The sequence below is a fragment of the Cannabis sativa genome, chromosome 7 (genome assembly GCF_029168945.1).
Source record: "Cannabis sativa cultivar Pink pepper isolate KNU-18-1 chromosome 7, ASM2916894v1, whole genome shotgun sequence".
Lineage (NCBI taxonomy): Eukaryota > Viridiplantae > Streptophyta > Magnoliopsida > Rosales > Cannabaceae > Cannabis > Cannabis sativa.
The window spans coordinates 1,206,996-1,222,311 of NC_083607.1; the positions used below are offsets into that span (position 1 = coordinate 1,206,996).

The 15,316-nt window shown below is 30.1% G+C and overlaps 2 protein-coding genes across 2 annotated transcripts; one reads left to right on the plus strand and one right to left on the minus strand.

The window, feature by feature from the left end:
- Positions 1 to 1,074: 1,074 nt before the first annotated feature.
- Positions 1,075 to 4,326, minus strand: LOC115696880 (PIGF/3-ketodihydrosphingosine reductase fusion protein). The gene is made up of 8 exons (XM_030623767.2): positions 4,082 to 4,326; positions 3,931 to 3,996; positions 3,784 to 3,826; positions 2,994 to 3,048; positions 2,581 to 2,629; positions 2,399 to 2,466; positions 2,141 to 2,249; positions 1,075 to 1,485 (listed from the first exon to the last, which is right to left on the minus strand). Exons 1-8 carry the CDS (start codon positions 4,304 to 4,306, stop codon positions 1,372 to 1,374), a joined length of 729 nt encoding a protein of 242 aa, XP_030479627.2. The 5' UTR covers positions 4,307 to 4,326; the 3' UTR covers positions 1,075 to 1,371.
- A 1,713-nt stretch (positions 4,327 to 6,039) lies between these two features.
- On the plus strand, positions 6,040 to 6,752 carry LOC115697975 (uncharacterized). Its single transcript, XM_030625151.2, has 2 exons — positions 6,040 to 6,483; positions 6,600 to 6,752. Exons 1-2 carry the CDS (start codon positions 6,145 to 6,147, stop codon positions 6,618 to 6,620), a joined length of 360 nt encoding a protein of 119 aa, XP_030481011.2. The 5' UTR covers positions 6,040 to 6,144; the 3' UTR covers positions 6,621 to 6,752.
- Positions 6,753 to 15,316: the final 8,564 nt, after the last annotated feature.

The following is a 15,316-nucleotide window of genomic DNA, read 5'->3' on the forward strand; positions in this document are numbered from 1 at the left end:
TTTGAAGTACAATCAATGTGTTGTTTTGTTTAATGTTATTCTCTAAATTCTTATTTGTTGTTGAGTTTTGATCACTGTGTTTTGAAGGTTTATTAGATGATTTTCAGATTGATTTTAAAGCAATTGGAGAGCTAGACCTGAGAAAAAGCATCATAACTCCACGAAATCAAGTTTCGCGAGTCTAGAATGCTATTAAAGGGAATTTCAAGATTCGGCGTCGCAATGCCAGAGTGCAATTATCGAATACATGAAAAATCGACCACTTGAAAAGTTGACCACCAAGAGAAACAGCTTGAGCGGTCAACCATGTGGTTTGTTCCCACAAAGTCTGAAATTTGAGTCTAAATCTATTTGTAGTTGAGTTTTGATCACTGTGTTTTGAAGGTTTATTAGGTGATTTTCAGATTGATTTTAAAGCAATTGGAGAGCTAGACCTGTCAAAAAGCATCATAACACCACGAAAACAAGTTTCGCGGTGCTAGAATGCGATTAAAGGGAATTTCGAGACTCAGCATCGCAATCCCAGAGTGCAATTATCGAATACATGAAAAATCGACCACATGAGAGATGTAGCTCGAGCGGTCAACCATGTAGTTTGTTCCCACAAAGTCTGAAGATTGAGTCCCTCCTAAGCATCAACATAGTAATTGATATAAAATGTTTTGATCCCAATATATTATAGGAAAAGTAATGTAAATAGCCATTAGATACTAAGTAAACCTTATACAATCAAATGGCCTTGCATTGATAGATTCTTCAAAGCTATTGTTAGGTATCGGGTTCTCTTCGAGACAGGACAAATTTTCGAAATGCATTCTTTGAGACAATTTCAATCTCCCAATTGAACTAAAATTCTGTTTTCTCAATCCATATTACACAATAACTATACAATTACATATTTATAGACTTTTACACTATTTTCAATTTACTAATAAGCCCCTACACTATTTCATAGTGTAACAGCTGTACTCTTATTTTACGCTATGAAAAAAAATAAGAAAAAGGAAGGAACCTTTCCTAGCTCATACACATTTTCTGAAAAACATAAATACATTGATATCGATTTTCTAACTAGATAGAAAAATTAAAATTTTGTACTCAAAAGTAATCAAATTCTTCTAGCTTTCACATATACAAAGCTACAATATATGGACCAAGAGGAAACAAAATAAGTGAGTGAGAAATTCCACATTCAACAAGTTACAATTTATAACAAAGCCCAGCACAAAAGGCAACAAACATTTTATGTTTAACTACATTCAACTAAATTTCCCTATGATCTCAGTGTTGTTGTTGTTGTAAGATTACTTCTACTCCTCTCCACTGTGTTGTTTCCTCTCTTTTCTTTTTTCTAAAAGAACATTTTACTAGTTAGTCTGTTTTCGTATGATGCAATGTGCGACGTACAAGTACAAATAAGAACGATGCCGCCATTCCAATAAGGTATCCAGATATAGCTCCATAACTCACACATATAGGCCATTCCTACAGGTTAACATACCATTTCAGACCTTAACAAATCACATAAACTAAACAAACTATGAATAGAAAATAACCTTGTCTTTATGTGTGTGTAGTGTCCTACAATATTTTATTGATTAACTATGTAAACGAAAAATCTCCTAAACTACAACCCTTTTAGAGTTTTGCTCCTGAACTTTTTTTTGTTCCAAAAATTCTCCGAACTATACAGATTGTTGCAAATATTCCCCTACAATTAAATTCTGCTCGTTTTTTAAAACAATTCGCTTATATGGCTTAGAACTTAAAACTACCCAAAATTCAATTTAGTGACATACAACAACAGAATGTAAGTAAAAGGAAATATTTGAAACGATTTTAATACTTCAGGGAAAAAATTTTGCAACAAAAAAAAAGGTTTAGAGGCAACTCTACAAAGTCATAATTTGGGGGAGACAAATCTTATTTATTCTATTTTATTTATACTTAAAAGTCTTGCAAACTCACTTACTTAAGCCCAACTTCGAAATTTGCCAAATCCTACAATACTTATGAAGTGGAAAACTATAGCAGTTACTATCATACCATGCGAGATTGTAAATCACAAGTCTGACCATTTGAGCTACCCCGCTTGTTATTTTCACACACATGTATAAAAACTCGATTATAGCATGCGTACCTGCCAAGGCCTTTCCCAGTCAAGTGGCATAGGCCAAGCCCCAAACCATGCTCCAATTACAGCTCCATGTGCTGGTAAACAAATCATATAATCTATAGGTCCAACTGGTCTGCATATTCATAGATTAAATTTTATGTCAGCAGCAAATAGCAGAAGAAAATTCTCTAAATGCAAAGGCAATTGCCGGTTAGCAAGAAACTGATTCGTGTAAAAATGACCGAGCAAGTCGCATAGTACTAAATATGAGATGAAACTCACTTTGTATTAGCAAATATGCGCTGCCAATCTGTCCACGATGAACCAAACACCGAAGCTGCGGGCACAACCTGTAAAACAAAAGATTTTTACTAGATGTATCGAAAGCCAACATGTAATGTCTCATCTTGAAACATTATTTTGAATACATATCATGATCAAAAGAATATCGAGTAATTATGTACCGTGAACAATGACATCATTATAGACCAATTAACAGTCTTCGAAATATACCTACATCAAGAAAGACAATCATAACACAGCTTTTGATAACAAAAGAAAGAACTAAGTAACACACAGATCAAATGAAAGACCAGGAAGCTTTTCTGCCTCTATAATTTGAAGCATAACAAAAATCAGTGTTGAGAGAGGACACCACTATTAAATACTTAAGCCAAAACTTCAGAGCAAATTTGCTAAACTTCAGGACAAGGCTCAAATCCTTCAAATATATAATTGACCAAATCTAGATAATAATGGGTTGAAAGAAAGTTGTGAACTTATTAACATTCCAATCTCAACTGTGATTTCCTACAATCAAATCATGGATAAGCTAATCACTAAAAAGAATAGCATGCCAAGCTTGTAAGTTACATACTTTTCGCCTATCGGTGCGCCCAAAGCAATGGCTACAAAAGCATTAACCAGAGCCCCTACAGAGTAAACAACACAAAGCTTACAATTTACAACAAAAAACAGAAAGGCAGAAACATAAATGTATGAACAAATAGACAGCATACTTCCATGAATATCATGAAGAAGAACAACAACAAAAAATGTATGAACTTTCATGAATATCTGAATCCAAACTAAAAAAAGAACATTGTAGAACAACTTCTTCTCATATTTTCTTTAATTTGAACTTGTAACAAGATTATTATAATAGTAATGAAGCTACACATAATAAGCAATATGAAGAATGTTTTGTAAAAATAGACTTTATTAGCGAAATAACTTTACAAAAATTTTATTAGAAAGATAACCATGTGTGACATAAATTAGACTCTGCGGCCATAAAAAGACTATCATTGTGACAGTCAGTAGTCTCGTGATCCGTAAAAGGAAATACCAGGTAAGCTATGCAATTCCATATCGCCCGGGAAATATCAAGTAGGCTTAAATGGATTAATTGGTACTATCTATATCAACAAAGTACATCTTGTTTTCTGATAGCCCATTACGAAAAAACTATGATGGGTGACCTTACAAATTTTACTATTTAAGATTGTTAGTTTGTCGAATTCCACCAATATGAATCAAATTTCTTTTACATATTTTTGTCCAATATGTAATGTGAGAAAACCATAGATAAAAACATGAACAACATTAACATCAATAACATATCATAATTAACATAATTTAGAAATGAAATGATTATATGAACTAACCAGCAAAAATTCCTACAATGCCACGCAAAACAGCTCTGAAGAACTGCACAACCAATAATGAACACTCAACTTTAACTTCAAAAATCAAAACTTTCTGCCATTTTCCAACATTTTCCCAATAACCAAACACTAAAACAGAAAGCTCACCGAACATTGTTGACGATTCTGTCTAAAACGACTGTAGAGAATAATCACAATTGGGCATTGAATCACCTTTAAACAAAAAAAAAATAGAGTAAGAACAGAACAAAAAAAAACAAAACCTAATTAAAATCAAATTGAGAGGAAAGGTACTAACCCAGATCAGGAGGAGGGTTTGGGAAGGGTGAGAAATGAGAGTGATGAAGTGAAGATATTTAGTCAGAGAAATGGATATGGCTATTCCAATGGCGCAAATCAAATGGACTAGAGCAATCTCCGAAGTAGATGGTGATGGTGATTGAGGTGGTGAGGTGTTAACAATGGCGGGTTTGGGTTTCTGGTTCTCCATAGCTAAGTTTCTTTCTTCCACCATTACCACCATGTGAGGGAGAAGACTGAGACAGAGGTGAGGTAGTCATATTGGGCCTAATGGGCTTTATTTTTGGGCTTGTATGGGCCTTGTTTAGATAAATATTTAGCACAAAAAATAATTTTGTGGTAAATTTACACTAAATTTTAGCTTTGTGCTCCAATGCACAATTGCAAAATTTTGATGTAATTTCCTCAATTTAATATCTAATTAATGTTTTATTAAAAAAAATCTAATAACTTTATAATCAATTTAATTGTTATTTTAATATGTAAGACAATAAAAAAATAATATAAATATTTTATAATTTAATGTGATAGTTAAATATACTAATAAAATAATAGAAATGACATAAATATAAATGAAAAAGTAATGCATTTATTGTGGTGTAAATTTTACATCATAACAAATATTGTGTCAAAATTGACACAAAATTTTCTATGTACCAAATTTACATCACTTTTTAGCACACTATTGGAGCACACTTTTTGTTAAGTGAGCTATATTTTAGTTTTTCACCACTTATTTACACCTCTATTGGAGATGCTCTAAGAGTAGTAAAAATAGATTTCGATATACGGCTACATGAACACAAATGGGGCACAAATATTAGGGGATAGAGTCAAAAAAATTATGAAAATAAAACTTTTATTAAGAAGATAAATCACGTAACAAAATAGACATAAATTCAGCAAGAACAAATTTCCCATTGAAAATTAGATTTGGAAAAGAACAAGAAACTCTAACAAAACTATGAGTCATTATGTTAGCAGAACGATAAAGAAATAAAAAAAAATGGGTAAATACCATTTTGGACTAGGACTGAGCATAAAATTTAGAAAACCGAAAAAATCGTTCAAACCGACCTACCGAACACCATTAGAACTAAAACCGACAGAATCAAAAACTGAAAAAACTACTAACGGTTAAAACCGCCATTGAACGGTCATTTTTTCTTTGGTAATAAACCGACCGTTATATATATATATTAATTTATTAAGTTTTTTTTTTTTTTGCTTTATATATTGTAGTTGCTAATAATATATAATAATATATTATTATTTCATTAATATTAAAATTAAAAAAATAAAATAATTAATTTTTGAACAATTAATTTATATGTTTGTAGTTATAAAATGTATAATAATATGTTTATAGAATAAATTAGATCATTTTAAAAAAAAAAAAATTGGTTTGGGCGGTTTAAACCGACCAAACCGTGGTTCAAAACGGTCGGTTTTAAAATAGGTTCTGGATTGGTCGGTCGATTTTTGGATTGCACCAATCCAGGCCGAAAACTGAATTATTGATTTTTATATATATATATAAAAAAAAAAAAAAAAAAAAGCCGATCAAATCGACCGATGCTCAGCCCTATTTTGGACCCTGTGTTTTGTAAAAATTACTAATTGAACTTTCTGTTTTATTAAATGACAAAATGAACTCTTTATTTTCTAAAATGGTAAAAATAACGTCTTGAGCTTAATTTTCGACAATTTTTTTTTAGTATAATCAACTTGAAGATAATTACTAACACAATACAGTAAATGTATACAGTTTTATCATATATCATATTATTATTAAATTTTATTTTAATAAAAACATTAGATATGATCCAATAAACAACTCGTTAGAAGTAACCTCACAGAGAGAATCCTCACCCAAAGGGGTCCCATCCCTTTGGAGAAAACGTGGATCCTACTAACAACATAATATTCGATCACAATAAACACACATATAAAAAGGGACCATTATGTATATTCCATTTCCCAAACCATCCAATTTCCTCTCTTTCTCTATTATATATATAATCTTCATCTCTCTCTCTATATATATATATAACATATACAATGTCTTATACAAGATCATCACCTTCATCATCATCCTCATCGGCCACGTCATCATCATCATCATCATCATCGGAATCGGAAAGTTCAACCACCACAACAACAACCACAAGTAATGTTCAAATGGTTTCGAAATCTGTATCGGAAAGGCTTCTGGGAAAATTCTTCGATGCCTCACAATACGATTTCGATTATCAACAGAGTGGTCTTTGGTCTCCACCACTTCGCCGGAAAGCCTTCCTCGATTCTCCCGCCGGTAATGTTTGCTCCGACGTCGACCAACTTTTCTCCAACCTCAAAAAGCCCAATTGGCCCAAACGCTTTTTCTCTTTATTTGTTCATGTAAGTATTAATTAATTAATTATTAATTAATTAATAATATATATATATGTTTGAAATTAAAATAGGTAAATTAATTAATTTTATTATTAATATTTTTTTTTTAATTATTATTGCAGGCTTTTTGGTGCACTAGATGAAGGTTAATAATAATAACTATTAACTATATTATTATTATTATTAATTAATTTATATTTTTGTTAAGCTCCATTAATTTATTTATAAATGCAATGTAATTTTTGTTGCACAATTAATATATATTATTATTACATGATGAATATATAATTTTGTACCTACTCTTTTAATTAATATTTAAAGGAATTAATTATTGATTATTTCTAATTTATTATATATGTGTGGTCTATGAGTATTGTGTCCATATATATATATACATCATGTCCCTATCTTATCTTTATCAAATTTATATATATCATATATGCATGCATATATATATGTATATGAGCTGTATAAATGTGTGTATATATTCCATTTCTAAAAAATAAAAAATATATTCATGCATGTCATCGTAAGTAAACTTGATATTAATATTGTTTTTCTTTTTTTGAAACATAATATTAATATTGTTATTATAATAGAAAATAAATTTATATAATAAAAGATTTTGAAGGACATAAAAGGAAGGAGACAAAAATAGTCTGCAAATTAGAGAAAAAAAGAGTTTTGGTCTGTGTTGTGTTGTGTTGTGTGTGCTTTATTTGGTCATAAGGAACATTTGCTTTGATTCTTGTAACGGTTATTATTTACTTTATACATTCACAAAAGTTATAAAAAGCCATTGTTATTAGGTATTGAAAGCCATTGTTATTAGGTATTGGTAGAATTTTTGTTAACTGTCTAACTCGAGTAATCTGTCTAAATTAAACTAAGATAATTCGACAAAAAATTCAACGTATATATAATTTGTCCAAGACAGATTGAAAATAATATCAACCCGTCTAATCAATCTGAACTAACTTAACTAACTAACCCAATTAAGAGAATTTGTATATATATATTTATTATATATTTATATATTATATAATTTATATGATAATTTAAAAATATAAAATTTAAACTAATATGTTTTTTATATGATGGTTGATTTGAATAATTTATATATTTTTCTCATTGTTATAATTAATTAAAATATAATAATTGAATGTAAAATTTTAAAAAAATAATTAGTGGTCGGTTAAGGTGGGTTAACCTGACCAAACCGACCAATTTCATTGAACGGGTTACTATTTTTTTTTTCTTAATTGGAGGAGTTGTACTTAATTTTTTGTAACACAATTTTTATATTGAGTTGAATAAAATGTAGCAAAAACTGATCAAATCGACCGATGTACACCCTTAGGTACCAGTAGTGTACAACACTTTCTATAGGTGGTGTTTTACGATTAGTTAACGATATTCCCTAAAAGTTATTTTCTTAAGTTATATGAGACATGATACTTAATTACACCAATAGCAGTATAACATCAAGGAGAGTGCTAGGTACTAGTGGTGTCTTTTACCATTTTTCTAAAGGATATCTATGGTGTCTAGCATCTAATGTTATTATTGATGCAATTTAATATCGGGTACCACTTATTTTAATTTAATAAAGATTATAGAGAATCGCTAACCAATTATAAGACAATATGTTATAGAGGTGTCATGCACCATGGTGTCCCATAACAATGTTGTTATACATAATAAAAACACCATAGGATGCTTCTACAATCTACCCCTTGAAAATGGTCTATCGATGCATCCCCTATCTGTTTCGGCATCTGAGATAAATTTTTAGTCTATTTTTTTTTTATGTTCGTCTATATTGTAGTTATTTAAGATATTTTATAAAATTTGAGAGATTCAGAAAAATTTAGCACGTTGAAAATATATAGGGTTTAAACAATTTGTTGCACGCGAGACTCTTTTATTTTGTACGCGTGTGAAAAAGACGGTTTGAACCCTATTTTTAGTATGTTAAATTTTTCTAAATTTCTTAAACTTTTGTAGGATGTCCTCAATAACCACAATGTAAATAATCTTAAAAAAAATTGATTAAAAAATTCTTTCAGATGCCGAAATAAATAGAAATTGTATTGGTATACTTTTTCAATATTATGTATATGTAAATATATTTATTTACGAACTTGAATAAGATTCTATCTTTAACTTATTACTTTCGGTTATAAATCAAAACCTAAACTAAACTCACTCGGGTCTTTTATGGGTGAGTTTGGAAAATAATTGAGTAATTCGAATTGAGTGTAATTTAAAATGACTACTAGATTTAATGTGTTTGTTTAACGAGATAATTACACAACAATCATGTAATTAGGGATAATTGAAGTGTCTTATTTTTTTAACAAACTAACTTGAAGTCAACTTTTAGTAGGAATAAATACAAAAAAATAATAATTATTTTGGTCATAAACACATGTTAGAACTTTGACTCAAATTATTTATTTCTTTACTTATTTGATAGTATTTATAAAGTTGCAATTTTTTTTGGGTAATTATTAATTATGAACAAATGAAAGTTTTGGTTGCCAAGTTTTGAAAAGTCTTCTTAAGGAAGCTTTGGATGGTCTTGACCTCCAAGTTGTCTTGATGCTCAAGTTTTGTAACTCTATAAATATGTGTTTTGTGTGAGAGGTGTGTGTGAGAGAAAAAAAATTAGTGAGTTGTGAAAAAGAGAAGTATGTGAGTTTGTTATGTGGTGAGAGTGAGTAAGAAGAAAATGGTGTATTGGGATTTGAGTAGAGAGATTGAGATAGAGAGTGTATGTAATTTTGAAGTGATAAGTGAAATATATCTCTTTGTGGGTTTAGTAGTTTTACCAAACTGAGTAAATTGCTTTGCTTCGTTTCTTTGTTATTTTGCTGCGCTTGAAGTTTATCGTTTTTCCCAACAAGTAGTATCAGAGCCAAGGTTCAGATCAACACAGAAAATTTCAAAGATGGTATCTTCCACAAAATTTGAGATCGAGCTTTTTGACAGGAAGAATAATTTCAGTTTATGGCAGAGTATGATGAAAGATGTGTTGGTACAACAAGGGCTCCTAAAGGCACTGCAGGGAAAGAAACCTGAGAGTATGACTGATGAAGATTGGGAAGAGTTGCAGGCAAAAGCGGTAAGCACTATTCATTTAAGTTTGGCTCCTGAAATAAAGTATAGTGTATTGAATGAAACATGTCCGTCTGAGTTATGGAAAAAGTTAGAAAAACTTTATATGTCAAAATCCCTATCAAATAGATTATGTTTAAAGAAGCAGTTATATGAGTTAAAGATAGTTGAAGGACAAGATATTAAGGACCATATAAATAGATTTAATAAGTGCATAACTCAATTGTTAAGTGTAGAGGTCAAAATTGATGAAGAGGATCAAGCTATTATTTTGTTGGCATCATTACCAAAATCATATGAGACATTAGTGACTACACTTTTGGTTGGAAAGACTACTTTAACTGTAGATGAGGTGTCAACTGCTCTTTTGGAGACAGATAGTATCAAGCAACCAAGTGGTGTGTCTCATACTGATCAAGCTCTTGTGACAATGTCAGAATTAAGTCGTGGTAGGAGTACATCGAGAGGAAGATATGATGACAGAAGAGACAATCGCGCTCATTCACGCTTTTCGAGGGAAGTGGAGTGCTACTATTGTCACAAAAAAGGACATGTTAGGCGGAATTGTAAAGAGTTGACTAAGCATCTTGAAGCAATGAGGAATCAATAATGCAAAGGCACATCAGATTCCACAAATATTGTTGGTAAAGGCTTTGAAAGTGACTCTGATGTTCTCTCTGTCATAGCTGATGAAAACTTAGAACTGACTCTTGGATTTTAGATTCTGGTTGTTTGTTCCACATGTGCCCGTATAAGGAGTGTTTTGACACTTATAAGGCATATGATGGATGTACTGTTTTGATGGGTAATGATTCTAGCTCTAAAGTTATTGGAATAAGAACTGTTAAGGTGAAGATGCTTGATGGTGTTGTGAGAACACTAACTGATGTGAGACATGTTCCAACATTAAGGAGGAGCTTAATCTCTTTAGGAGCTTTGGATACTTGAGGTTGTGTTTATTCCGCAAAAGATGGTGAAATAACTATCAAGAAAGGTGGCTTGGTATTTGTGAAGGGTAAGAAAGAGCGAAATTTGTATAAATTAGTCGGAAAGACTATTTTAGGTGGAGCTGTGAAGGTGGAGTCAAGTCACAAAAGGAATTTAGTTAGTGCGAAGGAATGTGACAAGGTGAAGAAGACTACAATTTCAGTTAAAAGTTGTTTGAAGAAAGAAGACATTAGTGAAAGATTGAAGAATATGAAGACAAGTGCTCAAGTGAAGTTCAACGAGAGTATGAATTCGATGCATATATACTCTTATTGATGGTTTGAGTTGTGAGTTTAGAGAATTTGAGTCAAGGTGGAGATTGTAAGAGTTTGACTCAAATTATTTATTTAATAATATACATAAAGTTGCAATTTTTTTTTTGGGTAATTATTAATTATGGAAAAAAGGAAAGTTTTGGTTGTCAAGTTTTGAAAAGTCTTCTTAAGGAAGCTTTGGAATGTCTTGGCCTCCAAGTTGTCTTGATGCCCAAGTTTTGTAACTCTATAAATATGTGTTTTGTGTGAGAGGTGTGTGTGAGAAAAAAAATTGGTGAGTTGTGAAAAAGAGAAGTGTGTGAGTTTGTTATGTGGTGAGAGTGAGTAAGAAGCAAAGGGTGTATTGGAATTTGAGTAGAGAGTGTATGTAATTTTGAAGTGATAAGTGAAATATATCTCTCTTTGTGGGTTTGGTAGTTTTACCAAACTAAGTAAATTATGGAAAAAAGGAAAGTTTTGGTTGTCAAGTTTTGAAAAGTCTTCTTAAGGAAGCTTTGGAATGTCTTGGCCTCCAAGTTGTCTTGATGCTCAAGTTTTGTAACTCTATAAATATGTGTTTTGTGTGAGAGGTGTGTGTGAGAAAAAAAATTGGTGAGTTGTGAAAAAGAGAAGTGTGTGAGTTTGTTATGTGGTGAGAGTGAGTAAGAAGCAAAGGGTGTATTGGAATTTGAGTAGAGAGTGTATGTAATTTTGAAGTGATAAGTGAAATATATCTCTCTTTGTGGGTTTGGTAGTTTTACCAAACTAAGTAAATTATGGAAAAAAGGAAAGTTTTGGTTGTCAAGTTTTGAAAAGTCTTCTTAAGGAAGCTTTGGAATGTCTTGGCCTCCAAGTTGTCTTGTAACTCAAGTTTTGTAACTCTATAAATATGTGTTTTGTGTGAGAGGTGTGTGTGAGAAAAAAAATTGGTGAGTTGTGAAAAAGAGAAGTGTGTGAGTTTGTTATGTGGTGAGAGTGAGTAAGAAGCAAAGGGTGTATTGGAATTTGAGTAGAGAGTGTATGTAATTTTGAAGTGATAAGTGAAATATATCTCTCTTTGTGGGTTTGGTAGTTTTACCAAACTAAGTAAATTGCTTTGCTTCGTTTCTTTGTTATTTCGCTGCACTTGAAGTTTATCGTTTTTCCCAACAACACCTTCAAGTTATTATTAAATTTTATTTTGATGAAAATTGAGCTAAGTGTACTATTTTTTTTTTATAATTTTGAAAAATACATGATTTGATTTGTCATTTAACAAAAACATCAAGTTTAATTAGTAATTTTTGTAAAACACAATGTCTAAAATAGTAATTATATTTAACAAAAAAATTATTAAATCATATGTAATTACCACTTGGTATTTTAAAATATACATTATAATTTAAAGTAATTTGCGGTATAAATTTAAGTTTAATTCCCAGTTGTAAAAAATACTTAAGTTTAATATTTGAGGGTAATAATACTTAAGTTATAATTCTGAAACTTTTGTAAGTACCTGACTGTTAAGTATTAAGTAAATTTTCACGTGACAATCCGTAATTGGTTCAAGTCTTTAAATTTTTATATTTTTTAAAAAATTAGTATAAATATACCAATAAGAAAATGACATGTGAATAATAACTTAACATTTAACAGTTAAGTACTTACAAAATTTCAGAAATATAATTTAAGTATTATTATCGCTAAAAATTAAACTTAAGTATTTATTTACAATTAGAAGTTAAATTTAGATATTTATGCCGCAAATTAATCTATAATTTATAAACTATGTATACTTTGAGTGATTTCCAAACACCAACATTATGTTTTTGCCTTCATTTATTGAACCCTTTTTTAATTTTTGGAACTAGTGTCTTTTATTAGCTATTTAAGGTTGGTTGGTCATGGTAGAGATCCCTTAGCTAGCATAGATGGCATTGAGGTTAAAATTGTAATTTAGCTCTCATTGTATCCTCATTTCTTAAGTGAAATATGTAGAAATCACTTCTTTTCACTATTTTTTTTGCAAGGAAAAAAAAGATGTGATTTCTACAAATGTACTCCTTTGGTGAATTATTGTGATTTATTGCTATGTGTATTAAGGTGTCTGGTACTATTATGAGATAATTTCCTATAATTGATTAGTGACTTTTTATAAGAGAAATGTTAAAAGACACTATTGGTGCCTAGTACCCTCTTCGTGTCATACTATTATTAGTGTAATTAAGTATCAAGTCCTATATAATTTAAGAAAATAATTTTTAGGAAATATTGCTAATTAATGGTAGGGCCTTACTTATAGAAAGTGATGGGCACTACTGGTGTCCACTGACAATATTCTTTTTGTAATGTTATTAAATTAAAATAAGTAAGACCCGATATTGAATTGCACCAATAATAATATTACACTTCATAAGGGTGTTACGCATCATGGTTGCCCTTTAGCATTTCTCTTATAAAAATGACACTATTTTATTTATTGAATTTTTTTATTAATTTGCAACGTAAATACATAAGTATAATTCCCGATTGTAAATTAATGCTTATGTTGTCGAGTGAATTTCGCAACACCAAATTATATGATATTATTAGTGACAATAAGCAATTTACGTGGAAAGACAAGTGCGAGTATTCAACCTAGAATGGCGAGTACTCAACTGGGAATGAGAAATAATTAACAAAAGCTGGAAAATAACAAGAAGACAGAGAATTATAGTGGTTCAGTCAGATTATGGTCTGCTTAGTCCACTGTAGCCAGAGATTCGTAGGTCCCATTTCACGGTGGATCACCCATTTATATACAAAGCAGGTGTCCGATCAGTTATACAAGGATTGCATTCATTGTTAATCCGTTATTACACATTGAATTACAATAATAAAACTATGCAACGTTAACATTAATAAATGAATGACAGTTACTAAGTTCATCAATGTATGCGTCTTTCGCATCTGCGAGTTGACTGTTCATGTTCCGATGTTTAAGCTCCCAGGGTTATCATTACGTTTGGGATGTCTGCATCCTTAGGTAGTCGCTTCTTGTAGACATCGCACGTCGAGCTGATAGAACCTAGACATGCGAGTCTATATTGCATTATAAAGGCTGCAGGGTTCTTAAGACCAACTCGCATTTACAGAATATCGTTCTCCTGGTTTATACAAGGACAAGAGGGGGATGATCGCATATATTCGATATATGCGATCTACTCTCTTATCTCGGATGCGATTAGACTTCGGTCATGCTCGCCACCTCTCGCTAGTTATATCTTAAGCGAGGTTTAAAACTTCGAGGAGTCCCTCAGGGACATCTCAGCTTTTTTTGGGAAATCTGAGTATACATGTCCTCTAAATAGGGGTTTGGTCTCGAGTTTCTAGGTGAGAGAAATCTCACTATAACTGCTTAAGTTTAATTTTTGACGGTAATAATACATAAGTTATATTTTTAAAACTTTTATAAGTATCTAATCATTAAGTGTCAAGTCAATATCCACATTGCAGTCATTGATTGGTTTATGTCATTAAAATTTAATAAAATATACTAATAAGAAAAAAAAATGTGAATAATTATTTAATATTCAACGCACCTATAGAAATTTTAAAAATATAATTTAAGTATTATTACTATTAAAAATTATCTGCAGCCGAAAGTTACATTTAAATATTTTACTTCACAAATTATTATTATATATTTTAATTTTTTTTTAATTTTTTTGAAAAGGGAGCTCTAATATTCTCGAAGTGTGAAAATTTGAAAGCCGAAAAATTGCTTTGACAAAAATAAATAAATAAAGAAATCATTTGGAGAAAATTGTAAATGTAACCCAACTTTTAGCATATTTTACACTTAAGGTGCTCTACTCTTGAACAATATCATAACTCTCAAACATTTTTGTTTAAATTTTGGCCAAATATTATATGTATATTTTTTCTTATACAACTTAAATAAAAAAAATCAATATAGAATAATTGATTAAAAAAAAAAAAGAAACAATAAGACATAGTGAAAAAAATACATTTTCACTTACTAAAGTCATAACAATTATTCAAATTCATTAATTTACAAGAAAAAAAGTATTTTTGAAGCATGAACCATTCAAACATAATTAAATCTAATTCCATTGTATAATTTTATTTACTTTATTAAATAAATTATATTATATTTTTTAAAAAAAGTGAGTAAAATTAACTCAATTGTAATGATGAATGAAACAAAAGCTAACATAAAATGAAACATTATTATTATTATTTGAATGGAAATATTTCATTTTATTAAAAAAAGAACAATTGTCTAACAAAATAGATATAAACTCAATATATATATTTTATATTATTAATTTTAATTTAATATGACATGATTATCTTGTTACCTTTATATCAATGAAATCGAAAGCATGTTATAAATTTTCTAAAGAGTAAAAATAAACATAAAAATCGATTAATAAAATTGATCACAAGTCATAAACTTTTAAATACAAAAATAGCATAAAATCTCCAACTACAAA

Coding starts and splice junctions, on each gene's coding strand:
- LOC115696880 (XM_030623767.2), bottom strand. CDS start 4,306: ATGGTGGTAATGGTGGAAGAAAGAAACTTAGCTATGGAGAACCAGAAA. Junction 2,467..2,580: donor TAATGATGTCATTGTTCACG/GTACATAATTAC, acceptor TTTGTTTTACAG/GTTGTGCCCGCAGCTTCGGT. Junction 2,250..2,398: donor CGCATATTTGCTAATACAAA/GTGAGTTTCATC, acceptor ATGAATATGCAG/ACCAGTTGGACCTATAGATT.
- LOC115697975 (XM_030625151.2), top strand. CDS start 6,145: ATGTCTTATACAAGATCATCACCTTCATCATCATCCTCATCGGCCACG. Junction 6,484..6,599: donor TTTTCTCTTTATTTGTTCAT/GTAAGTATTAAT, acceptor TTATTATTGCAG/GCTTTTTGGTGCACTAGATG.